General features: G+C 45.3%; 1 protein-coding gene across 8 annotated transcripts; it reads left to right on the plus strand.

The window, feature by feature from the left end:
* The first annotated feature begins 370 nt into the window (after nucleotides 1-370).
* LOC109853007 (band 3 anion exchange protein) lies at nucleotides 371-27981 on the plus strand. Of its 8 annotated transcripts, none has more exons than XM_020424703.1 (10): nucleotides 371-391; nucleotides 11168-11380; nucleotides 20036-20216; nucleotides 20323-20398; nucleotides 20835-21215; nucleotides 21946-22633; nucleotides 23156-23218; nucleotides 24854-25451; nucleotides 25553-26657; nucleotides 26752-27421. In XM_020424703.1, exons 2-10 carry the CDS (start codon nucleotides 11318-11320, stop codon nucleotides 27419-27421), a joined length of 3825 nt encoding a protein of 1274 aa, XP_020280292.1. In that variant the 5' UTR covers nucleotides 371-391; nucleotides 11168-11317. The 8 variants fall into 8 exon arrangements, with proteins under 8 accessions (XP_020280292.1, XP_020280288.1, XP_020280293.1 ...); XM_020424699.1 differs by lacking the exon at nucleotides 371-391 and adding an exon at nucleotides 1543-1883; XM_020424704.1 differs by lacking the exon at nucleotides 371-391 and adding an exon at nucleotides 9445-9597 and having other exon boundaries at nucleotides 26752-27981.
* The last annotated feature ends 18 nt before the right edge of the window (nucleotides 27982-27999 follow it).

The raw sequence follows: 27999 nt of genomic DNA on the forward strand, positions 1-27999 counted from the left end.
TCTGAATAATACTTGTTGCGAGTGTGTGTGTGTGTGCGTGTAGTAGTGTGTATGTATACGCGATCGAAAACGGGAGCACCGTGCGCCCCGTTGCAAAATCTGCATATACCGGTTGATAGCCCGCGCGCGCGCGCGCGCTCTCGCTCTCGCGCAAGAGATGACGAGTGAAAAAAATAGGACGAACGGATCCGCGAGAGCGGTGTGCTGCGGCGGGCCCTCAAACCTCGATGTATATTCATTAATTCCGTCGTCTTTGCCGCGAACGGTGAGAGAGAGAGAGAGAGGGTGAGAGAGAAAGAGAGAGAATTCGACTTCCTTCAGATCTCTCACGAGACCGACCCAATTTTCGTCGTCTTGTTCATCACGAAGAAATCAACGCACACAAACAGAGGTAAGTTTATATATATATAGTATATATGTTCGCGCAATGAAAAGATCATCAAAATCGCATGACGAGACGTGATTGCCGCGTGTGTTGTCACGAACGTTATCCGAGCGAAAAAGTTTTTTTTTTTCGAGCGCTTCCTCTTTCGGCGGAGAAGTCCTTTTCCTCGTTTCGTGAGGAAACGCTGAAGCGCCGTCGCGAGTCGTTTCCTTATTTCTGGAAGAGACGATGAAAATGATTGATTAAAATTTGATGCGATATTTTTGCGCGCGTGTGTGTGTGTGTGTCTTGAATTATGTATCACAGTAATTTATTTGTGCATATTCAACGTCTTTTTTTTGTTCGACTTGACGTAAGTCAAGAAAATTTATAAAACCTATTTTTAGAAACGAAACAGGAAATCGTCCGAAAAAGTCGGGAAACGTGCGGAAAATTGTTTCGCGATTTTTGGTTCTTTTTTTTTTTTATGTCACATCACAAAAGTAAAAAAGTTCGTCGAAATCGATATGGGAGCTCCCGGAGCGTTTTAATGTCACGCCCCATTCACGACGGACGTGTACGGGTTGTTTTTAATATATGCTACGTCGTTAGATAAGTGTATAAATGATTGCGCCACGTGTGCGGCGGTATGTAATATCGATTCTAGCGCGAAGTTTAAAGCGGATATACACACACGACACCGTGGCGCGACATCTTGCATTTTGGAACACTTGTCTGAAGACGCGGCAAACAAAAAAAGTGCACATCGCAGTGAGTAAGAGAGGATGCAGGTAAGTAAAAAAAAAAAGCGGGAAAAAAAGATCCTCGAAGATAAGAGGTGACGTAAACGCGCGAGAGAAAAAAAAACAAAAGAGAATTCGGCGATGACGGCGACGAAAGCGAGAGAGGATAGGGGGAGCAGTGGACAAGCGATGGCGCCTGCGCGCGAGCGAATAGGCCACCGATCTCCGGATGACTCGTGCGATTGGCCAACCTGAACCCGGCCGGCCGGCTAGTCGCCAAAAGAGATTCGAAAGGCTTTTCTCTCTCTCTCTCTCGCGCGCGCGCGCTTCTTTCTTTCTCTTTCTTTCTCTTTCGGAAAACGCGCGAGGCGGTGTTTCCCATGGGAGAGAACGAAGAGAGAAAGACCGAAAGAGTTTCCGATCCCTTGCGCGCATTACCGGACCTGGCCGTCAGTTTGCCAGCGGCGTCGCTCTCGCGCGCATGATCTGTTGGTTTGCGCGCGCGTTTCCTTCGCACGTAGCTTGAAGAAACCAATACACACCGTCTTCGCGAGACGTAAATGTAAACACATATACGCGTGTGTCCTCTCTTCCGCTACCGCTACGTGAAAGCCGTGTGGTATGCACCACTGCGCCCGCCGGCGACGCTGAGAAGAGGAACGTTTTTTTGTTGCGGTCAGCCCGTGAGGAATCCGAGAGAGGAACGAGGTTCTCGCCGCTGCTGGAAACGGTCGACGCGCGAGTGCACGTCGGGCGATCGATTCGTCGGAATCTAGGTACGTAGATCGCGCGTTATTCCGAATCAATCTCTAGGAACAATGGCGAGAGAGAGAGAGAGAGAAAGAGAGAGCAAATACACCGAAGAGAAAGATAACTGGCGCCTGCGGCAACTCTCAGCAGAAATTCTCTCAAAAATTCTAAAAGCGTCAAAAGTCGATTCTAAAAGCGGCGGAGGACTGAAAACTTTTTTTTTTAGTTTGCACGCTATTACAGGTAAGCTGTTCTCTTTTCGGTTGAGATTTTTTTGAGCTCTCGTAGGAGTATTTTTCGCGGAAAGAAAACAGAAAATAGATTTTTATCATTCGCGAGATTCCAACGAAGAAGCTTTTGTTTATTCTTCTGTTTTATTAGCGAATCTCAAATTTTGTTTCCATCTCATTCGAGCTCCGTAGTTTTCAGATTCCCCGAAGTGAAGGAGGATAAGAAAACGAATCGCGCAAACCGAAGCCGGAAGTTTGTTGCGTTTCGCGATATCGATTACGTTGAATATGTTCCATCCATTGGAAGGATAAAATTAAACAGAGACAGACTTCCCGGGACGAATTGAGTCACACGAGTGGTATAATTGAGCGCTGAGCACAATTAAAATTCATCGCGGTGCGAAAAACTCGCGCGTACCTTTCCGCGTACTCGCGGCGATTCGCTTGATTGTTTATTGCTGCTTATTACCGTGCGCACAATTCGCCGGCGACAAATTGCACAGCGACGCAATTCGTTTATAGATTTTGCAACAACGCGTTTTGGTTGGCTCACGCCATGCGACAGAAAAAAAAAAAAAAAAAAAAAAAGGATTGATTTTCGCGTCTCTTCGTGCGCGAGATGTGCGTTTTTTAACTCTTCTACAGACATCTCTCTCTCTCTCTCTCTCTCTCATTTCACACTAAATGCTGATAAGACTTCTGCCATGATCATGGGTACGACAAGATTTGTCCGCAGTATTGATCTGCATTTCCTGCCGCAAATCAAAGTTAACGGTGTGGCTGTTCCGTTTAAAAACTCCGTTACATATCTTGGAGTGACCTTNTCTTCTACTATGTCTTGGGATCTACAGGTTTCAAATGTTATTTCGCGCATCAATGCTTCATTACATCGTCTCAAAACATACAAACATCTTCTTACTTCTAAGCTACGTGAAAGATTGGTCTCCGTTCTCATCTGCCCGTATATAGATTATTGCTGCACCTTGATGACTAATATTACTGAAGAGGACAATTTACGCCTACAGAGAGCATTTAACAACAGTGTCAGGTTTAATGGCGGTCTTTCAGGTGCGTTTCGATTGACCTTTGGAACAGTATTCCGGTGGACATTCGCAATGCGAATGAATTTAATACTTTCAGACAAAAGCTATATGATTACCTTATTTTGTCCGAGAGTTGATATTTGTATCATACTCTGAATGTGCCTATTTCTTATAGATTTCTAGTTTACCTGTTACTCATTTTTCTCTTTTTATTTTTATATTATTATATTCTATATTATATTTACTCTATATTATTATATACTTTACATTTAAATATTTATATATATATATATACTTACTTCTAAATTGTTCGTTAATTATTTTCTAATGTCAATTTCATATGTATATTTTGTTAATAGCGCTTGAGGGGACTTGTCCCAGGGCGCGTTAAAAATAAAAGCTATCTATCTATCTATCTCCGAGCGCATCGGAGCGCTGGAATGCGCTGCTGAGACAACAACAAACTCGTTGTTGTCAGCGCGATATAAAACACGATAATGTGGACATCGTAATAAATGTGTGTTTCTGATTCTCTCTTTTTGCGAACGGCGAAAAATAGAGAAACGGAGAAACAGACCGAGACCGGATAGGCGCGCATTTAACCAGTGCGTGCGAGTTCGCTTCAGGGACAAGGACCGGGACAAGGACGGGAACGCGTGGACCCGGGCGGCTTTCTTTCTCGCGTATACGTGCGGATGCGTCTATTTTTGAATCGAGTTGACGACGGCCTGCTGCGTTTTCTAGGCAACTGAGAAATTTGTATACATTTAAAAGCCCATTTGCACGATAAATTTCCTCCGAGGAACGTGTTCCGGGCGTATCGAATTCACGCGGCGCGAACACGGTATAATGTATAAATTGTTACATTTGGAAAAACGCACGTTTTTCGTTACCTCGATACGGCACGAAACGACGACTGTTTGTAAGTTAAGTTTCTTTCCCGTTACATTGCGGCCGCGCAACACCGCGGTGGTTGTGTCCGGTCGCGTTTTGTTGTTACCTTACCTTCAGTTCAAGTCCCGAGACAGTTGACTGATGAGAAGTGCGCCGCACGTTATAGCTATAGTGTGTGCCGCAAACACGGCATAATAATTATTGTTGTCGCGATATTAGTCGCGATGACGAACTGCGTTGTTAGTAAAACTGAAAGTCGATGTTATTTGCGTTCGGTTAACGTCAATCAAATTTTACTCATACACTTTTTTGTTTCTCTCATCTCGGAAAAAAGACGCCGAGTCAAATAATCAAAAAAAAAGTTTAAAAATAAAAAAACGGCACGAGTAGTGTTCGAGAGAGACGCCACGGCTTGTGTTTTGCTCTGGAACAATTCATGAAATCCAGAACGTCAATTCGCAATCACATATCGGAGCTCGTTCAGAGTTCCGTCCGAAGCGATTGACTCGATAAAAGTTGCACGCGAGCGTCGTTTTATTTATTGCCGGTCTATCTAATCAAATTTTCCTAAACGCAATTCGTAGTTCAAGTTCAATCGGTTCGTCGTAAAATATATTATTGCGCCTCAAGGCCGTTTTAATTATTTCGACGTGTGCATTTATTTTAGCGAACATTTCTTGAAGCGTGTGTGTGTGTGTTTCGGTTTTAAAGATTACAATTTTCTCTCTCGAGCAACAAGTGAGTATTTTTTTTTTTTTACGAGAGAGAACAAACAGAACAATTAGTAAGAGTGTGTGCTCGCTCATCGAGTACTCGACTCTCGTTTCAATTATAGACCTACCTTTTTGCGGTCTCGGAGACAGACAGTAATGTTACGAAACCGAACGTTTTGGTCTTTAAAAACTTGTTAATGACCTTTTCACGCTCGCTGTTTGGTGACAATTATTGGCACGACTTTTAGGCGTTGCCTCAATAACGAGATACTTATGCCGCGGTGCGTTTTTTGGCCACGTGCTCTAACGATAAAATATGATTCATCGACGATAAAGCTTTCCGCGTAACTCTCTCTCTCTCTCTCTCTCTCTCTCTNTNTNTCTCTCTCTCTCTCTCTCTCTCTCTCGCGCGCGGTGATTTTCAGTTACGCAAGTGTGTGTGAATAAGAGTCCGAAAGAGGATTCTTCCACCCTCGGAGGATCTCCTCCCCCGTGTCGCGGCGTCCGCGCGTTCATAATCGCTCGCGCGTCCGCGCGAAATTATCGCGCGACGATTTATCGAAGTCTCGCGGGTTCGATCATCGAAGTCACGAGGCGGTCTCGCTTTCAACGAGCTTAATCGTGCACGCGACATCTCGTGACGATGAATCATCATCGTTTATGGCGAGGGAGAGAGAAACGTCGCGCGCGCGCGCACACATACACACACACACACATACACGCACCACGTCCTCGTTCCCCATACGGGGGAGTTTCGGCCCGCGCCTATTGAGAGATTTGCATAATCTTTAAAAAACAGTTGTCCGCGCGCAAAAACGTTCTTGTTCTAGTAATATAAACCTTGAAGGCTTCTTGTTTTCTCTCTCCTGTCTCTCATATCGAATTGCGACATCACAAAAAAAAAGCGAGAAGTAAAATCGCAGTGTTTTTTCTCAACGCACTAACCCGCGGGCGTTTTACGCGCTCCTTTTCCCCCCGGGAATGTTCTGCGATAATGTTCAGCGAGGTGTTAAAAATCACAATAAGTTTTTCTATTTTTTTATTTTTACACAAAGAGTGGCGAAATACGCCGGAGTTATTTCGCGCGCCGTGACGCAACGTCATAGAAGTTACAAAGCACGTGGGGTTGCGCACGTTTTCGGAGAAGAAAACGTGTGTCTCTTTGACGGCAATCGGGATGTAAAGAATTATTTAGAATTATAATGTTTATTTTGAAATTAAAAAAATTAAAAGTCTTGAGAAATAAGAATATTTGTAAGCGAGCGAAGTTTGCTCTTCGCACAATTTGTCACATAAATTGTTTTTAATTAAAGATATCCTGTATCGCGCATCGCTTGTTTTATCAGCGGTTTTGATAGGGAATATTTATCAGACTTCCTCGAGTTCGTACGCATTATGCATACCGGATTTACACCGTGGTCATTAGCGCTGTTCGCACACACAATTAGACGCCGCGCGTCTGTTTCAAGTCCAATTTTATTTCAATTCCGATTCTGTGAATGTACACAAAAGCGGCGGAGAGAGACGAAATAAAAATAAATGACGCAATTCCTTTACGGAGTTCGATCAAATTGAAATAAACCGTTTCTCTCGCACACTGAAAAAAAAAAAAAAAAAACTGCAACACACCGCTCTCTCTCTCTATCTCTTTCCGTTCGCGTTCGTTCAATTTGAAATTCTATACACCGCGCGCGCTCTCGTCACACCCCGTTCTCCGTCACGTGTCCGGAATACGAAACCGGTATCGCTGAGTATCGGCAATCGAAAAAGTGTAAGACGATTACACTTGAAAAAAAAATAAAAAAAATAAAAAAAATTAACGCGAAACTTTTGTCGAGTATCTTCAAGATTTTTTTGATTTTCCTTTCTTTCGGAAACAGAAACAACTCGCGTGAGTCTCGCGTCATCTCTCGCGCGAGATGAGAGAAATTAAGTCACGGGGAATAATGAATTAAAAAAGAAAAAGCGTGAGATCACGTGTGAGAGAAGACGGCACGCGTAATAATTGTAACGATCGTTGGACGCGACATGTTAATTGCGTCCAATTAACAATCGTCGACCGCGCCGTTGTAGCGCGTGATTGCCGATGTGACACCGTCGTAAAGTTTGTCAACTGCTCTGCGACGCTTTATCATTGAACACATCACACGTTGCATTACATCGACTTAATTTCTCTGAAAGAGAGAGAGAGACAGAGAAATCTTCGTCTTCTCTCGATTGCGATTCGAAAGGAAAATGAACGAATCGAGCCGCAAATAACAATGACACAATTAATGACACAATTAATGACTAAAATATTGAAACAAAATGCGACCTATCAATTATCTCTCCCGCATTTCTCGCGAGATGAAACCGAGCGGTCGCGGAGATCGCGAGAAAAGGAGATTGTCGGATCGAAGAGAGAAGAAGACGAAGAAGGAAGGCTATCTTTTTGCGTTGCCCTCGGTGTTGCTCCCGGCATGGAATTTTCCACGAGAGAAGAAGAAGAGAGTTTATCCGCCCCGCCGACGGTTACAAAAGGAACGCTCTCGTTTCTTTCTGCCTGAGAAATAAAATATCGCCTGGAGCGTAAACGACGACGTTGACTGTTGGTCTCACTATGGACCACGTGCGCGTATATATATACGGCTCGCGAAAGGACATGTAGCCTGCACGCACACACGCAAGAGCGTACTCTTTTGAAACTCTATGGATATCACGTTTGTTTTAAGCAGAAAATTTATCGTATTATCGAAATTCAATACGCAGTTATAAATGTTACATTATCGGAATAAATAAACGTGTAAACGTAGCGCAGCGTCGGGTAAAAGTCATTCCTATTGTTCTTGGGTTTTAATGGATTTCTTTATGGGGACGACACACCGTTAAACATGGCACCACTGGATACGTGCAAAGTGATATATATATATATATATATGTATATATATATATATCAGGGTTCGGTGAAATCTCTTACACACACACACAAGGTCAAAAACCTCAGCGGTGGTCCCTCCACTTATATAACCTTGTCCCAGAAAGGCGATGCGAGAGAGGAAACGTTAAAGCGCTCCTTTCTCTCGAATTGTGTTTGCGTCCCGTCTGCACGCGCAGGATTCTTGAGAAATGTCCTGCCGCGATACATCAGTATCGCCGAGAAATCCTTGCGCAAGATTGATCACGGTTAAAAAGTCGGAACGCGCTACTCCTTCGAGAAAAGAAAAAACTTTTATTTCTTTTCGAAGGTGGAAAATAATTTCTGAGAAAACAATAGGGTGTTGGTTTTTTTTTTTCAATGGAACGATATGTTCTCTTTTTGCTCTTTCTTGACTTTGTCGGCAAATGTTGCGTATCAAAAAGTGTATTTTTTTTTTTCTATTTATATTATTACGTGTCGCGCTCTATATGTGTGTGTGTGTGTGTAAAATACTCGTGAACAATTCATGACGCTGACGTAGCACAGTTTTTTAGCTGATATATATTTCTGCTCACGGAACATTTGTAATTTAACAATCCGAGCTCGGTCATAAACCTTGACTGTCCGTATACATACACACACACACACACACATGTACGTAATGCACATTCACTTATTTATAGTAATATTTTTTTTTTGTAGCGCGTCGTGTGTCCGCGTGTATTCGCGCTGAATTATTCGCGCATCTGGTTTTCGTGAACATTTGAAAACGTGCGGCAAAGAGCGACGATCGATAATTTAATCGTCGAATGCGTATTAAAAATTAATTCAGCAGACCCGTGCGGCGCGGAACTTGCTGCATATGTCACTTTAATAACTTATTTTACATTTGTACTAAAAACGAAATGCTTTGCGGGGTATCTAACGTGAGATTCGATCGATTTTGCGTAACGACTCCCGCGACATTATTGTTGCATTATCGTTCGATAATAATTATATATAATATAGTTTCGAAGTCGAGGAAAATTTAATGAACCCCGCATTTGTTCGATCCGGACATCGGCCGCTTGGTGTTGTCGCGGGCTCGCAATACTTACTTCCAGTCAGCGTGGAAAGATATAAAGGTACTGTTGACCGACAGTGTATGTACGGAATATCGCGTGTCACAAGCGGAGAGAGAATCGGAATCTCATCCCGTAATATCAAAGATGATCGATCAGACGCGTGATTCTGTCGTCGTCGTCGTCGTCGTCGTCGCTGCTGCCGGCGGCTCCGCATGGCTGCACGTGCGACGGACAAAACCCGAGGGATAAAGACGCGCAGAGACAACGTAAAAATAGGCGCCGCAAAACAACTCGAGAACCTGACGCAAAGTCGCAGCAGATGTTACATTCACAAAAGATCTTTTTGCCAAACACAAGCGACGACAAATGAAGCGTCTCGTGCCGCGCGCCGCCAGATCTTCTCATTATAACGCCACAATGGTTTAAAGGATCTTCACACCGAGGAGAAACCTCACACGCCAGGTGTATCGTCGGCGAGGCTTTCACGCGAGAGGATTTTTAAACGGAGACGCGGATGACGCGAGATTTAAGGATCCCAATGGGACGCAAACGAAAAGTCGCGATTAAAATAATCGCGTCGTGATTTCGCTGCGCTTAAACTAATTCCGTTCTTTGTTTTTTTTTTTGTTTTTTTTTTTTTTAACGACAAACGAGACAAACGTGTGAGCAACGCTCGTTCGTTGTGGCACGATCTTTAGATCCGTATATCTCCTATATATTCGCGCAATACCGCGTGTATGTGCAGTCTGTTTTCCAGCAATAAGGCCGATCGTATTATTGTGTCGAGTTCGTGAGGAGGATTGGTGATTTGTCGCGAGGTTCTCGACGGTGTGCAGAGGAAAAAGTATATATATATATTTTGGAATCCTCCGCGCGCACCAGAAACACGCGTGAAGAGAGGTATTGCCGATTATCGTACGTTTTTTTTTTTAGAACTTAAAAATTTAGATAACGCAATAATACCACATATTGTTTAAAAAATACCACGTCAAATTGTATGAAAAAAAAAAAATTAATATAATAGCGTACAGTAACTTGCGATACATACACGCCGGATATTTAATAACTCGTGTAACACGATACGTGCAGGTACGTGTGCGCGCGAAGAGAGAACAGAGAATTTTTTTAATTTAACCGAACGTTGATGTGTAATTGTCATTGCGCAATTGTGCGGTAGAACAAAGACGAAAATTACATGTCAGACCGACGTGACAGACTGAATTATGTTGATTGCCGATACAGTCGCCGCTGTGTGTGTCAAGAAACGAAAAGTGTCGGGGTGTGTGTCGTTGCGTCATCTTTTGTCATTTACTACTAAGGCTCGCAAAAATCGGGAGAAACGAGGGAGAAGATTGTTCCGCGCGCGCGCGCGCGTTCCCGCGAACTCTGCGCGCAATTATTTCCATCGCGTCGCGAAATAAAATTGATAAAAAAGATTAAGACACGTAACGTAAAGAGATAACGAGATAAGCCGCCGGCAGACGATTGATTTTTCTTTTCATGGAGGAGAAATTGTCGAGAGGGAAACAAACGTCGAGCGAAAAAGAAAAAAAAAAAGAGCTTTTGCCGCGAGAAAAACGCAAAGGCGCAGCCGCGACTCAATTTCGATTGTGACTGCATCTCGAACGAAATCTAATTATCGTCGCGCTTTGGCAGAGCCGTCTTCGTTTCTAAGGTATCTTCAAGTATTACGACGAGGCTTAGAAATTGCCCGGTGGTCGTGGGTCACTTTTGATGAAGTGTGTATCTCTCTCAGTACCGCTCGAGAGCTCTTTGCGCTCGTTAGTCCGTGAAACAAGTTCGTTCGCGCGAGTCCTGATACACAGGCTTGTCGTTTCCTCGAAAGGTTTACATCCTTTTTTTTTCTTTTATCAAAGATACTTGCCTTGCTAGAGATAATCGTTCGATCCGTCCGCGCGTCCTCATTCGTAATCACGTGCGCGAACGTGAGTACAGAGTTAACTCGCGATTCTCAGTGTTTTTTAAGAGAGTTCTTCTCTGTCGAAACGGAATAAAAAAATGTCACAAAAAAAACAATGAAATATTTCGAAACACTAAAGTGAACAACGAGACTGACCGATCTATAACGTTGAACTTTTTTGGCGAGACTGGTAATTCGTGTTATAAATAATTTTATTTTGTTTTAATTTTGTTATTATATGTTAACAAAAATAACTAAATAATATAAAAATTGTACAGATCGTAAACTCTTATAATATTCAATTATTTTAAGCGAGTAAAGAAGGCCATTAGAGGCAAGCGCTGGATGTACGTGCAAAATATTATTATTATTATTATTGTTATTGTTATTATTATTCATTATTCGTCTTTTAAGTGAAAGTGTTCCAAATATGAATGAATAACGTAAAAAAAAACTGTGTTTTCGTTCTCTCTCTCTCTCTTGTTTGATCGCGCGTTTGTGGGCGGGCTTTTATCTAGCCTAATTGTGACGACTTTGGGTTTTTGGCAGCCGGCAGAACGGAGCTGTCATCACAGCGACTACTCCACATGTGGACATCGCCGTCCCAACTCAGGATCGGCCGAGCACCCAGGAAAAAGACACAGCCCTAAAACGACAACGGTGGGCACCATCGGTTATCGCGGCTACGGCCGGTGAAAGATGGAGCACAACGATGGATCCAGAAGGAAGCTTTCCTTCCTCGGCTTTGGCAGACGGGTGTCGGTAAGTAAAAAATGCCAATAAAAGTGTCTTATTCACAGAAGTTAAAATTGGAAACGGACGTATCTCGACGAATTCCGTAGACTGGCTTAGTACCATTGCCGTTTGTCACAATCATTTTGTATTTAGATTTCGGTATCACAAGCCAACAACAGTTTTGGGCCGTCATGCTACTCTTTCTTACGTAACTTCTTTTCGCAAAACCATTCGCTCGATCAGAAAATAGACGGCATTTTTGATACAGTCGACAGGAAGAAGAATATTTCATCATAGATTCGTCCTAAAAAAAAAACAAAAAAAAAACAATTCGAGATCAGCCGCAGACATTTGTTGCGTTTGATTTTTTTAAGCGCTACAGAACTTAGGGCCGATGCGATTTGTTCGTTTAAATTTGTATGCAATAAAAATCCGCGCGAGTAACCGCAACAAGCGTAACTTTCGTTCCTCGAGCGCGGAAAGAGACCGGATTGAGACTCGAGAAAAAGAGCGAGGAAGGATCTTTTCGCGCGCGGGAACGAAAATCTCGAACGAGATAGAGAAAGTTTCCGAGCCGTCGGGCGCATATCGGCCGTCGCGCGTAACATCGAGCAATCGCGGCGACATACCGATAAAACGATATCAACACCGGCATGCACTCTTACTACAATAAGTGCGTATCGCGTTACTTCGGTGACATAATATCGCCGCATGCCACCGCTCTTCGTGCGTGTGTGTGTGCGCAACGTTACGGCGCTCCACAGAAGACCCGCACGTACGTATATATCGCGCTCTCTTTGTACCTTGGATCCTCGCTTCTGAGAATCCTTCGTATCGATTAGCGCGCGATAGATTCCTCGCGCGCTCATCACAGGCGCATACTTTCGCGTTCAAATATTTGTTGTTCGATTATTCTTCTGTTTTCGTTTTTCTTTAGCGAGATAGAAAAAAAAAAAAAAAAAACTGAAGATGCGTCTCTCGCAGTTTTTTTTTTGCCTCCTCTTCTCTCCTGGTTGAATTTTCTCTCCCTCTCGACGACGAGACGCGGGGATAATTAACGAGAGGCGGCTGTAACGCGAAACCGCAATTTCAGCGGCGTTCCGGAAAGCGTTTCCTCGAAACGGCGGCGGGTACGTTGACTCTTAACCCGTCGCGGTGAGTTTCCTTCGGATTCTGGTCGCGATATTCGTTCCTCGATAGAATCGCGAGAAACAAATTACATACACGCGTTAAGCGACGCAGGTATGTTGTCGCTCATTTTTTATCGACTAAACAAACGAGATTTCATTTTCGACACGTGTGTTGTGTTCACGAAAGTACAAGCAGATGTAACGAGGTTTCACGACGCGGGTCGTGTCGCACATTTGTTGCGCGGCGAAACAGTGCGGCAGAAAAACCGCTCCTCCGTTGTGCGATAGCGTGGCGGATTACATCGCGGCTACATCGCGGTTGTCTCCTCGCCGCTACTCGCGACGTGGATTCGTGAAAAGCGGGGCGACCTCGAGCCGCGCAGGGAGAACTGATTGGCCTGATTGTTGACGGTCGCGGGTCAATAACCATTTGACACCACCATGTATGCGAGGCGGTGGCGGTGGCGGTGGCGGCGGTGGCGGCGGAATCGCGGCAGCAAAACGATCGGGAGAGCGCGCTCGATCGCGCACGTGACTTTTATATTCGATCGCAAAGTATTTCCGCGATCGCGCGCCGACAAACTCGCGCTCTTTATATTTCGTTTCGCCGTGACACCGTCCGGTAGTCGACATTTAAAGAGCCGCGGCATTTGGTGGTCGTCATCGCGATCGAGCGTGTGTGTTTTGTCCCCGTTCATCGTCGGATACGAGCAGGGATCATTGCGCGCGCCGGGCGATTGCGTAAGTTCGGGGGAATCGAATCCAAATGCGCTTAAATCCTCGTGTGCGCGTCGATCGTCATCGACAATATCGTATATCTCGAGGACGTTGTTTTTTCGTCACTCGCTATTAAGTTGTAAAGAAAATTCGCGAAGCCTTTACGACTCGTTCTTGCCGAAGTTTTCCTCCGAGCGCGTCCACGTCCACGTCCAGGACAAGAGCCGACGTTCCGCCGGTGTGTTTTGCATTTTGATTTCCACAACGCGATTCCACGGTATAGTTTTACGATTCGCACGCGATTTATAAATCCTCGCCCGCGACCCAGATCGGAGTCGGTCGGTAGACGTCGTTTTTTTTTCGCCGGAAGTTTCGCCTGACTCAAATTGAGCGAAACGCCGCCCGGAAATTCGCGAGGACACACATCCTCACTTTTTGTCTTTTGAAAAAAAGAGGAAGGAAAATGGATATTCGCGCGAGCTTTAGCGACAATTAGGAGGAGCGCGAATACGCCGCTCGATATACCGCTTGGAGCCGCCGGCACACTTGTCCGGTTGTCGCATTGGTTTCCATCTCCCTGTGCGCGCGTTATAAATGCGAAGTGTTAACGAGTCTGCCAACGTGCCGCTCGAAGAAGACCGTCGTCGGTTGCGCAAGGTCGGAAGTCGCAAATTCGATTATCAAGAGCAGTGTCAATCGTATCTCGCGTTTTATCTCGTCGATCGTCTCCCAGGCCGTGCGGTGCACAGGTGGATCGTGTCCGTGTCCGGAGCATGTCGATCGCTGGATGGGAGAGATACGTTTTCCTGTATGTTCGCGACAATCCCACAGGTAGGGAAAATCTGTTTCCTTTTCTATGTTGTCGTCGCAACGTTTGGCGGCGGCCCTTCGTCGCAACAATCATCTTCATCCGTTCGTTACGCAACGTTCGCGCGCAAGTATCTCTCTGTCTCTCCCGAATTCTCTCGTCGTCACGGGATCGAACCATCACACACGTTGCTTTCTCTCTCTTTCTCTCTCTCTCTCTTTCTCTATCTATCTCTTTCCCCACTCTTCCCCAGTCAAGTTCAAGGTCGGATGTTCGTTTAACTCGTCGAGCAGGGTTGGCTATCTGTGCGGTCGACCTCGTATGTATTGTGCGTACGTGTGTGTGTGTATGTGTTCACGGGTACGGAAGGGTGCGCAATCGAGCTTGTCTCTCTTCGTGCCGCAGAAAACCGGCCTTGTACGCGCCTCGAATCAACATCAAGCTCGACTGCCTCTCGCGGAAGTTCGAACCTTTCTCTCTCTCTTCTCTTTCTTTCGCCATAGATGAAGATACAAAAATCCACACGAGACATCGCGTGTCAAATTTTTTTTGCGCGGACTTAAATCGCTCCCGCGATCTCATCTTCTCGCTAATTTGCGGAAACGATCGATTTCCGACGGGAATCGCATCGTCCAGGAAAAGGAGATCCGATCCCGTCGAACGTTTATCGGCCCCGGCAAACACTAAATACACTCTCCATCGATTCTCTTCCCCTCGGTTGGCATTCGGGAGGAAAGGTCACCACCGGCGCGGCGGCGACGACGGCCGGGGAATAAACCAGAGGGAGGCTGCAGAGCGGCGGTTCAGGTTCAAGGTCGATCGGAGCTCTCTCTCTCTCTCTCTCTCTCTCTCTCTCTCTCTCTCTCTCTCTCTGTGGAAGAGCGAATAGAGCAAGTTGCACGGCGGAGAGGAAACGCGCCGCGCGCGAGCGGAAATGCGGCAATAGAGAGACGCGTCTCTCTCTCTCTCTCTCTCCGAGAATTTGCGAAATTTTATTTCCGATTATAAAACCGCAAACGTAAACTGTATAGAGTAAACCGTAACGGGAAACTCTCTTTCTTCGATCGGAAAGTTTTCACCTTCGACACTTGGAAAATCGTTCGCGACACCTTGAAATGTCGAGCGCTTCTTTTAGAAACTTACACTTACAGCGTGTTCTCTTGTTTAGTTTCTTCTTGAAAATAAAGCGGTAACTTTAATTGTGGCATTTTAACGGTCGGGTTTACTTTGTAACTTTATAGACACACACACACACCTGCAAAACACACGTGCAAAGCACGCTGACCTAACTCGACGGTGGTGGTTATCGCGTGCCTTCTCCTTCTCTTCCGGTGCAATGATCGATAAAACCTCTCTATGACCTAGGCCTAGCCGGGCTTGACCCGGTCTGGTTCTTTGCTCCCCCGTCGTCCACCCGCTCGCCCATCCACCCGCTATCGTTCAGCACCAGCGGCGGCAGCTGAGCTTTCCCACCTGCGGTCGCGAAGAGAGAGAAAGAGAAAGAGCGATTTTCCCCTCCTGTTCCCGCGCGTCGAGTTTTCTCTTTCTTTCGCTCTCCGAGCTGCTTCCACTCCGAGGCCTTTCTCTTTATCCCGGATTTCACGGCCGATTGACACTTGTTGCGCCCGCCAGCTTCCGCCAATCACCTTGCGCGGTTTCTCCGCTTTTTCGATTTCGGATCGCCCCCCGTCCGCTTATCTTTTCTCTCGGAGAGATAGAGATAGAGAGAGAGAGAGAGAGATCACGATAGTGACGGGAAATGGGTTTTCGCGCCGAAACGCAACTCGTTTACCTTCGTATCGAATGGTGACTCGTCCTCGAGTCGATCGATCGGTCCGAGACCCAATGAAACGTGCGAAATCGATGACGTAACTGAACAAAACGCTCGAGAGGTCGCAAGATTTATTAGAATCAGAGCCATCCGAAGGATTTGTAAACAACCTTATGTTATTTACGTGTAAAGATACATGTGTGCATACAGGTACAGACCCAGCAAACAACTTGATTGTCGGATGTCGCGATTTTGTCGCCAACCGCCGCACCAAATCCATATCCATCTGTGTCCTCGGTAGGATATGGTTTTTATGAGTTTTGGTGACCATGTTGCGTTTTTTGTGTCTGCGTGTCAACAGCTTTGGCAGCACGCAAAGCATATGTTTCCGTTATTTGTAGCGTTTCTGCGGAACAAAGTTTCTGTTGCCAGGTCCGCGCGGTCCTGAAATTGTTTGCTGGGGATATTTTCAAACAATAATGTCAAAAATTCCTCGACGAGAAACGCTCGGCTATCTCTCGGAACTTCGTCGTCGATCACCTGTCCTTTATTTCTTTCTCTATCTCTCCGCCCGCATCTTCGCCGTCGCTTCGCTCGCGCGCGTATAATCTTCAGCTTTCTCCGATAGGCGTAGACGTTGGTTCGTATATCTTATCCCAAACACGAAGAATGTATACGTTTCGTGTATCGCGCGCCTTATCTTATCCCAAACACGAAGAACCTTTTTCCTCTATCCTGTTTTTTTAGTTTTTCTATATTTCAGTCTTTGTTAACAAACAGATGTTTGTGAGGACGTTAACATCCGTTTCTTTCGAAACACGTCACATTTGGAAGTTAAATGGAAAATTTTCATTTCGTTCGAAAAAAACGGACGTCCGTCTTCGTTTTCCGCGCGTATTTCGAATATAACGTGTTTCCGAATGATTGCTTCCTCGCGAACACGAATCACGTTTTTAATGTCGTTTCGCGAGGAAGAACACGGCATACATTCGACATTTACATCCCGTCACCGGGAAATCAACTTACGCGACGGGAGATTGAAAATCCTGAAGAGCTATAAATCGAGAAGAGCGCGGAGGGCGAATTGCGGGAGAGCACGTAGAAGAGAATAGAACGAGGAAGAGGAAAGAAACGAAGGTTGTGCTTCCTCGATTGAGCGTATGGGGTTGATATCGATCCGCCGCCCCTTCCTCGACGTTCCCCACCAGCAGCGTCGAGCTTCTCTCTTTCTCTTCCCCCGGGTCCGGCGGCCGCCACCCTCCACCCTCAGTTTGGGTTCCTCCAGCTCCGAGCGCCGACCGGCCGGGTTGTCACTCAGCCCGGGATGCCATGCCCGAGGCCGCCGCCGGTTCCTCCGGGAAGTCGTTTCTGCAGCGGGCGCGGGGAAAAGTTCTCCGCTGGCTACGACGCTCTCTGCGGGCGACGCACCAGGTGAACGTCCGTAGGTTCCTCCTCGAAATCTGGTAATTCCATCCACCCTCCGGGGTCCTGTGCGTCCTGCGCCTTGTTTCCCCTGACCGAGATACGTCGGACTGTCCCGTAATTGCAAAGTTTTGCCTCGTGTCTCCCGTAATATGCGCTCCAAAATACATTCCTTTGTGAGACTCGAACGTTGTTCAGTGAAGTATGTACGTATAATGCATGTATAAGAAAACTCGGTACTTGTGAAGTCATCCGTGCGAGATGGGAAAGGCGGTCAGTGAAGGCGGCGATCCGCAAGCTCCATGAAATATGTGCGAGCTCTGAATTTTCGTTTTTCTTTTTTTAATGAAAAACTGCTTGTTTCCCTTCACCGACACCGTCGGTGTGAGATCTTTGTGGTGAAAATTCGATTCCGGAGACAGTGTTCAAACAGTCGATTCGCTCACGGGACACAAAGAAACATCGCAAGTTTTACGGAAACAATGCAACGCGCGGCCGTTTATCCGAATCGGTCCGATGCGCCAGAAGTGTGGTCGCGCGATGTTATTTCTCTCTTTTTTTTTTTTTTTTCAATCCAATTATTATTATCCGTCGAAATGCGGAAATCGCGTCGAGGGAACGTTCGCTCGTCAAAATTTCGTCATCTCGCTTCTCGAGATTAAAACACCGGCGGGGTATTCGCGTGATGAAACGGATATTTCAAGTTTCACCAAGTTCTCGGTGAGACGAGAATTCGCGGCGAGATAGAACTTGGCCGTTGCGGTGACCGCACACACAAACGATCGTTCTGATAGTCGTGCCAGATGACGTGCCAGAAAATCTGCTCCCCGATGTGTCGTCTCGAGAATTCGCCAGATTTGTCAGTGTAGCGTAAAAGAGTTCTTTCTCTCTCCGTATGTTTTTTTACACACAGAACATACCGCTGTACGTATTTTCTACGATAGAAAAAAATGTCAGAATTTAAATTATCGAGAGAAGATCACTCTCTGGTTTTAATTCCTTCGGATAAAAAAAAAAAGAAGTCCTGTGACCGAATTTTATTTTAAGAAGCAACAAAAAAAAAGATCCGTGTGACGCAAAGCGGGATTTCGACGTGTAACGACGTGCATCGATTCTCAATGGCTCGTTGAGTATTTGCGAGCGTTGTACGACTCAGGTGGATCTCGCTGCCAACATGGTTTTTAAGCCCTCAAGAAAGAGAGAGAGAGAGAGAGAGAGAGAGAGAGAGAGAGAGAGAGAGAAAGAGAGAGAGAGAAAGATTCAACGGGAATGAGAGAACTTGAAAATCTCAATTTCCATTTTGAAACTGGATTAATTGTAAGATTTAATAACAGTTTAATTATTCAAACACACAGTGTATGTAATTTACTGCAAATGTAATTTACTGCACAGAACAAACAATTTACTTGGTAGATTGTCGCTGATGGAAACACGAAATTTGTTACAAGCATAGATTGCTTCTCTCTCTCTCTCTCTCTCTCTCTCTCTCTCTCTCTCTCTCTCTCTCTCTCCTTCCCTCCCTCTCTTTCAGAATGTAACGAGCGAATCCAAATTCGCGGGAGTTATTACGTTCTTATCAGACCTCGTGTTTGACACAAAAAACACTTCTTGAAATTTACATCAAAATACTTTTTCGTGTGTAACGACAATAGTACTGGAATATATATATACGGAAATATATACATATATGCATTATAACACACACACACACACACACGAAGTGAGGTTGAGCGCATCGCGCGCTCGCCGCGCTCATTCAATAGCATTATCTATCAGACTCCCAGAATAGATCGATCGAGTATGCATTTCTCTGCCGGAATATATAACGCTAATAACCCGGACGGTTATTCGCGCGAAGGTGGGTGGGTCACACACTCTCCGCGGAACTTGATATCTGTATCGATTCCCACCTCAATTGGCATAGAGAGTGTGGTAGCGAAGGCTCTACCCTCTCTCGCCTCTTTCCAAAGAACAATTTCGGATTCACTTATCTCTCGCACGCTGCAAGATGTTCCGAAAAAAAAAAAAACAAACAAAAAACATCGAGATCCTTTTCGCGAAAAGATTCTCGTCGTCGAGAGGGAGAAGGATTAGAGAATCTCTCTTGCGAAATAAAAGAAGTCGCGAGGGAATATCTCCTCAATTGCGGAACGACTTCTATTTACGGGATATATGAGTTTTTAACGAGAACACCCGCGTGCGCGCGCGCGGAAAACGATAAACGACATTCCATCTAGTACTTGGTCGGTATTTCATTTGTCCGTCCGAAAGGACGTGTATAGTCATATGTACAAGGCTGGCTTTACGTAACATATGGTAGTTACGCGTCACGTACGGCAGCGGCGGAGCAGGACACACAAAGCTTCTCCTCTTCCCGCTTCTCTCTCGCAGAACCCTTACAATATATGGCATTAATCCCGTTGCGCTTTTATGCGATAAATTACGTGCCCCGCTGTTACAACGGGGATGGGGGAAGGGAATAGAGTAAGGGGAGAGTTGGGGGGGGGGAGTATTTAAATCGCTTTTTACTTTAATAGAAATCGCGATAGCGTGACTCCGTTATTACACGAGGAGGAACGCGACGGAAAACGAAAATAAGGAAGCGATATCGTTTTATGGGGGGGATTTCCGAGTCTGTTATCCGAGTCTTTTTATTTTTAAGAGAAAACTTTTGATTGAGATTTTTATCAAAGACTCGGGTTTTTCAAACAACAATAGGATTTTGTTATCGAGGACTTTGATCCCGTGACATTAAAAAAAACAACGGATCTCTCTCTCTCTCTCTCGAGTCTGACGGTATTGATACATACGTACGTGTTTGTCCGACATGCCAGGTCGACGGGCATGGCGCGGAAATGGGACCGGAGCTCGACGAAGAGATGGAGAAGGTCTTCGCGATGGACACCGGCGAGAAGTTCGACGTAGCCCGGCTCGGCTCGCCCTCGGAATCGGTTGGATCCGATCGGGAACGCGATCGCGGCCCACCACCGCGATATGGCGATCGCGACTTCAATCGTAAGTCACTTTTTTTTTTTTTTTTTTTTTTATCACAGTACATTATATTGTTCTCTTCGAAATGTGTGTGTAAACACACGACGCTCTGTCTCTCTCTCTCTTTCAGAACATCGGAAACGGAGTTATCCTCATCCGCACATGCCCCTGAAGAGCCTGCATTCCAGATCGATGCGACGACACCTGTAAGTCATTCAAAAAACAACAATTAAAACGTGTGATGTTCCGCTAGATCGAGGTTACGTATTTGCGTTAAGATAACGCGAACGTTGTTGCATAATGCGACAATTGTTGCATATTGAAACAAATATGTAACAATCGGCCGCACATTTGTTGACAATTAAGACACAACCAACAACGTGCAATCAATTTTTTTATTGCTGCACCGCGCGCGTGTTGTAAACCACGTGCGACTAATTTAATATTCTCTTGACTAACTTCTTAAGAAACTTCGACTTGCCGAACTACCTCAGACGCGCGAAGAATTTTTCTTTCGACTCTTGATTTTTATCTCTTTTTCGAGAGTTTACGAGAAGCGTGTAATATAAAATAACTATGATACACGTGTGCGAAAAGTTTGGGGGCTTGAAAAACCAAAATAAACTTTGCGTCTCTCCTTAGTGAGGGAACAGCGGTGGAAACATCCGCCGACGAAGATCACATCAACAACGTTCAGGCGAAGAGTAACGAGACCCTAGAGGTCGACGGAGAGACGATCAACAATGGACAATCAACCGTCGCGGCCGAGGCCGCGGAGGAAACGGCGGAGGAGACCGAGAATGTAGTCAGCAGCGAGAGCGAGGCACCTATTTCGGAGCGGGCGGCTTCCGGTTTCGGGGACAGCCCCCCGACCGTCGGCAGTCCGAGGGTGCAGTTCGAGAACATCAAGGAGGAAGACGCGCCTAACGCGGAAAAGCGAACAAACGAGGCGCCGACAAACGAGATCCCGAATGGCCACGAGGAGGACCGGAAGTGCCGACGGCATCAGAAGCACGAACACAAGTAAGACACACACGGTTCGCAACATGATGTATAAGAGGAAGAAAAGAAAGAAAAACAAATATTACGTTCGTAAAGAAGAGCGTGAGGTCGCGATGCTTTTTGCGATGGTAAATTAATTCACGTTTTTCTCTTGGAAAATGAAAATATAGGTCACAAAGGTGCTGCGCGTTATTTGAACATCCGTATGTGCGCAACACGAAATACCTCTGTGCGATATTCATCCCGTAATCTTTAAGCGAAAGTTTAAATCCAACGGTCGCGCATTTCGTGTCGCGCAGTTTTATGTACAATTTTACAGATTCATATTTGCACTATGTATCAACAGCGCACAATTATGAACACGAAACGGTCGACCTTTATTCCGTACCATTCCGAGCAACGAGCTAGATTTCTCGGCGTGACAATTCTGGTACGGAGCGGTACCGCAAGCGGAGGTGCTCGGTTTTAAGATTTACTAAGCTAAAAAAAAAAAAAAAGAAACAAATGTCATCAGATATACGGTTTAATTCGGATGAATTAGAGTTGTTAGGCCTAATTTCTTCTAGAATGTGATTTTCATTTTAATTACAATTATTTCTTCCTCGAAAAAAAAATACAGGTGCTCGGCAGGCACCGTTTATTTTTATTAATTATATCTCAAAAAAGAAATATTAATATAAGTGTAGATAATTTTCTTTCACACAAAGACGGAAATCAAATTATTCCACCTCCCGTTTTTCCACCCTTGCAGACGTCATCACTACAAATCCCGCAAGTATTCTCTGCAGGAGGATCCACAATGGCGCAAACGTTCGGGAGCTGGTCTCCCGGACAGTTCGAGCTTGCTGACACGACGCGTCAGCGTTCAACCGGAAGAGGCGAGAACTCTTCAAGAACTCGACATCGACGATTTGGAGTCGCACCGTAGCGATGATCCGCGCGGTATGCGACGTCACAAGGCCGCACATCCAACGGTGCAGATCGGTCGGCGGAAGGAGGGCGGTATTCCGCATGACACCTTCAAAAAAATGTACGATCACTCGCCGCACGAGGTGTTCGTTCAGCTGGACGAACTGCAAGGGTTGGGCGAGGAGCGGGAATGGCGCGAGACCGCCCGATGGATTAAATACGAGGAGGACGTTGAGGAGGGTGCCGATAGGTGGGGCAGGCCTCACGTGGCCTCCCTCAGCTTCCACTCGTTGCTGAATCTTCGCCGTTGCCTGGAAACTGGTGTGGTCCTTCTCGATTTGGAGGAAAAGGATCTGCCCGGATTAGCTTACAGAGTGGTCGAGCAGATGGTAATTGAGGAGTTGATTCTACCCGAGGACAAACCGATTGTGATGCGGGCGCTGTTGCTCAGGCACAGACACGTGCACGAGCACGATCGCGTCTTTCGATTCGGCGCCAAGAGAAGCTATTCCAGTTACACCAGTCTTCAGGTAAGCCGCACATTGATCAATCGCTCGTCTTGCATTATTACTATGCGCGCAAATAGCAACCAACTTCCGATTGACCAAGCAAGATTCTCACAAACGGTTGCCTGTGCTAGAGAGAGTAGATAAGCGCCAATAACAAGAATCCGTGATAATTGGTTGCTCAATATAGGTGTTAATAATTCACAAACTCTAAATTTGCTATGCAAATGCGCGTTTGTAGCTTACTTGTGTTGAAGAGTACACTGTTGCATCTAATCGAGATAACCGGTAAATTGCTTGTTTCGAAGAAGTTCCGTGACCGAAAGTAGAGAAAAAAAAAAAGTAACAAACGCGAAAATCTAATGGATGTATCCGCGTTGAAACTTAAGTTAAATAACAAATACATTTTACGCGCGAATTGCTAATGGAATTGTCGAGGACCAACCTGCTCGAGGACGATGCGTAGTCGCGATCAAGTAGTGAGTAGTCGTTAATGGGTCAGGAGCATAGGTTTGACTGACAGTGTGTCTAATGTTGTTTCCACAGTCCATCTGGCTGGAGGAAGAAGATGCTGCGCGGGAAGCCACTGAGAACCATGTAACCCAACATGTAAATCTCTCGAATTCCCGAATCAAACGCAGTTTTTTATTCTTATTATACCGCCACATAGTTCTTCACCCTTATTCGCCCCTTCGCACTTTTCACACAAATTGTTTTGTGATTCTATTTACAATCGTAAAATCCCGGCATGATTTTCACTGAGGGATTTTCTTCTCAATGGGCGTGTATGGACGTTTTCGATTTTGCAAAAATTCTTTTTTTTTCTCTCTCTCTCTCTCTCTCGAGAGAGAAGTTGATTATCGAAGCAAAACACTTCATTGAGTTAACTGTCTTTTTTTTCAACATTTAATTTTAATTTTATATTAAAAAAAATTCTCATACGTTGTGGTTTTGTTGTGTAAGCTTAGTATTATTTAATGCGAAGTTAACATACTGGACTAACTTGCAAAGGGCAGACAAATATAAACAATTATATTTACAACGTGTCAGATAATAACCGATGGTGTTTACACGTAGCTTTTAACGTAAGACATATACATTTAATTTTGTGGTCTTTGATATTTTCTCGATCTTTAGAGCGTTGAAATCTCGCAGACGGCGCCGCATTTGCTTTGCTAGTTTGAACAAATCTGCGAGACCAAAGAAGCATTTACAGCTTGCAGTTTTTTCCATTTTCGTCTTTCGCGACTGACGTTTTCTTAGTGGCGACCGGTCCCTAGAATCTGGACTAAACTGGTTCTAGAAATATTCACGTGTAGTGTACACACACACACACACACACACACGCGTTGATCGATAGCGACAACTACATACGCTTTTGTATTCGCGCGCTTCTGTATGTTTCAAAAAAAGCTTTCTACTTTTGTAATTTTGGTTTATTCTCATTTTTCTTTTTTACGTTTAATTTTCTGTGTTGTTCAAATTCTGTTCTTTCGTATCGAAGATACGGACGCGTCTCTCGACGTTCAATATGTGAAAATTCCATTATGCGTATTCGTGATCTCAAAACATGAACGTCGCACGAAGTCACGCCGTATCTTCATTATTTTGCATTGTACACACACTCGGAATACGTTGTGCGGCGATAATGAGCCTGACATAGCGTATTTTGGTTTTCGAATCAATATTCCCACCATTGGCACACTTTCTCGTTAAGATGTGTTTTTTTTTTTGTATTTCAATTTACGTTTATATTTTTTTATCTTCCTTTGAATCTCTCGTGAGATATTAAAATGCGCATTTTTCTATTTTATCGTTTTTTTTCTTAGTCTTGAACTTCTTACAAATTAAGTCAACTTTCTGTGGGGAAACACACACTCATTGTATCGTTACTTTTTAATAATTTTTCTTTGCAAATCAACGAGCGATATCGTGGAATTAGATAAACAGGTGTGTCGCGTTAGAAGTCAGAGCGAGTTCTTGTGGAGTTCAACACAATTAATTGTTGCGTTAGAAAATTTGCATTTGTAGAAAAATTTACTTTCTCGTTTGTTTCTTAATTTATTTAACGACACACAGGTGTTGATCTAATTCCAGGATATTCGAACAATCAATGAAAATTCTCTTTTTTTTTAGTTTTTTTTTTACGGAAAAGCAAATTCAAACAGTTTCTCTTTTCGAAAGAGAGATGCGAGTTCTCAGAAGAGAGTTTTCTCTAAAAAGTTTCTCTAAAATACCCGACAGAATCTGCATGACGCGAAGCCGAAAATTGTGTCATCGAATCTGGCGCTCGACAGCAACCACACCGTGGTTGACATAAAGGAGGAACTTACGTACATGAGCAGCAACGAGGATCTGAAGAAAGGTACTCACAATGAGTACATTCTGAAGAGGATTCCACCCGGCGCCGAGGCAACGGTCGTTCTCGTCGGCGCCGTCGACTTTTTAGATCAACCGACGATAGCTTTCGTGCGATTGGCCGAGGGTGTTTTCATACCGTCCATCACGGAGGTCACGATACCTGTCAGATTCATGTTCACTTTGCTGGGTCCGAGAAACGCCGATCTAGACTATCACGAGATCGGCCGGTCAATCTCCACGCTAATGTCAAACCCGTCATTTCATAAAGTCGCTTACAAAGCAAACGAGAGAAAAGAGTTGCTCTCGGCCATCAACGAGTTCCTGGACGATTCGATCGTATTGCCACCGGGCGACTGGGAGAGACAAGCGTTGCTGCCGTTCGACGAGCTCAAGGCGAAAAGCGAGGCTATCAGAAAGAGAAAAGCGAAAGCTCTCGAGGAGAAGAGCAAACCGGTGCAAAGTGAGGCAGCTGTGAAGAAAGGTAATTTTTTTTTTTTAATAATCTGATTACTAATAAGTAATTAGAATCTAATTTTTCGATAATGTTTAAATTTATTCTAATCGTTACTGCCTTTAACGAAGCTCTACTGGCCGGTGAAGAAAAAAAACCACCAGAGGACTACGACGATCCGTTACGACGCACCAAACGACCATTCGGCGGCCTCTTCAAAGATATCAAGCGCCGCTACTCGTTCTATCTGTCCGACTTCACGGACGGTTTAAACTCGTCCTGCATTGCGGCAGCCATCTTCATGTATTTCGCCGCGCTGTGCGCAGCCATCACCTTCGGTGGTCTGATGAGCGACAAGACGCACAATCTGATCGGTATCTCTGAGACTCTGGTCTCCGGTTCTTGGACCGGCGTGATAATGGCACTGATATCCACTCAACCACTGGTGATCATCGGCACGACCGGTCCGTTGTTGCTCTTCGACGAGAGTTTGTACAACGTGTGTCTGTCGTACGAGCTCGAATTTCTCACCGTGCGGGTGTACGTCGGCATCTGGATGGGTATAATTGCTCTGGTGATCGCTTGCGTCGAGGGCTCGGTTCTCGTGCGGCTCTTCACACGCTTCACCGAGGAAATCTTCACCGGACTGATCTCCCTTCTCTACATCGTCGAGACGTTCATCAAGCTCTACAATTATTTCGCGCGCAATCCTCTTCTACACGAGTACAGCTTCGGACCGGACACCACCAATGACACCACTTATCCGCTTTACGTCACCGAGATGAAAGTCACCGTCTCGCCGTGGAACAATACCGAGGAGGAAACTGTGCGCCTGGAAGATCCCCGCCAACTCGTACCGAGCCGCGACATTGCCGGACTATTAATTAATCAACCGAACACAGCTTTAATGTGCACTATTCTTTGTCTGGGCACCTTTCTGGGTGCTTACTACTTGAGAATCTTTCGCAACAGTCATTACTTGGGTCGTAGCGCTCGAAGAGCCTTCGGCGATTTCGGCGTGCCCATCAGCATTGTCATTTTTGCTCTGCTCGATTTTCTGACCAAGGTAAAAACAGAAAAATTGTTAGTGCCCGAGGGACTATCCCCGACTATACCTGGTAGAAGCTGGCTCGTTTCTCCTATCAACGAATCCGTTCCGGTTTGGGCGATGATGGCCTGCGCGATACCAGCTATGCTGGTTTACATTCTAGTGTTTATGGAGACTGAAATATCGGAGTAAGTAAACTCGAATCTTTTATCAATCTTTTAGTTACATTCGCTTTAATGACTAATCGGACCGTTTTTTTTTTGGTTTTTTGCTGTCTTGCAGATTAATCATTGATAAGAAAGAGCGCAAATTGCGCAAAGGCAACGGCTATCACATGGACATCGTAGTGGTCTGCCTGATGAACATGGGGTGCGGCTTTATGGGCGCGCCTTGGTGCTGCGCCGCGTCGGTGCGCTCGCTCACCCACGTGTCCGCCGTAACCGTGATGTCGCGCACTCACGCGCCCGGCGACAAGCCTCACATCGTCGAAGTCAAGGAACAGCGGGTGAGCGCTCTGTTGGTGGCGATACTGATGGGCGTGAGTGTGCTGATGGCGCCGCTGCTGCGCCGAGTGCCGATGTCCGTCCTGCTGGGTGTGTTTCTCTACATGGGCATCTCGTCGACAAACGGCGTGCAACTGTTCGACCGCGTCAAGCTGTTCTTCGTGCCAGTCAAGCACCACGGATCGGCGAAGTACGTGCGTCGTGTTCAGACGTATAAGATGCACATCTTCACCTTTATACAGATCATGTGCCTGGCCGTTCTGTGGATCGTCAAGAGTACCAGGGCCGCTTTGGCTCTGCCGTTCTTCCTCATCCTGATGATACCGCTGCGCGCTCAGATGAGCCGTTTCTTCACCGCCGCGGAGCTACGTGCTCTCGACAGTAAGGGACCCGATCACGAGGTCGAGGACGAGTTGGACTTCTATGAGGAGGCTCCATTACCTGGTTAGACTGTGCCTTAATTGACTATCGGTATCACGGCGTGTCTCCTCTCTTTTTAAAATTCATCTCCCCATCTTCTATTCTCGGAAACTATTTAAAACTCGTATACCTGTTTCGTATCAGGGTTCTCCTAAAGGTATTTAGCAACAGTCCAAGAATACAGAGTTCTATTTTCATCAGATTGGAATATAAATAGCGTTCTGGGTCCACTGATAGGAAGTGATGATAAGCGGTGTGTGATGTAGCTCAGGTAGAGATAAGACGATATACATTGTAGGAAGGATTGTCGACAGTCGTTTGGACTGTTGGATCTCGTTTTTTATAGTTTCTTGACTGCACAAACGCTTTGATTCCGCGATTTGTCTTGCTTCCGTCTAGCTTCTCCTTTTCTTTCCGGAGATCTTTCGCGCGAGTTCTCATTTTTTATGTATCTCTAATCGCAGAAATCTAACACAGATTCTTGTTTGCATCGAATACTTAATCGCTTCTTTTCGCAAGTGCTTCGTTCCGTTCTTGTTTGTTTCAGTTTTTTTTTTTTTTTTTAACTATGTGTGTAGTTACGGCAAAATGAAATATAATCGATAAA

Source organism: Pseudomyrmex gracilis, unplaced genomic scaffold (genome assembly GCF_002006095.1).
Source record: "Pseudomyrmex gracilis isolate BER0280 unplaced genomic scaffold, ASM200609v1 scaffold_41, whole genome shotgun sequence".
Taxonomy (NCBI): Eukaryota; Metazoa; Arthropoda; class Insecta; order Hymenoptera; family Formicidae; genus Pseudomyrmex; species Pseudomyrmex gracilis.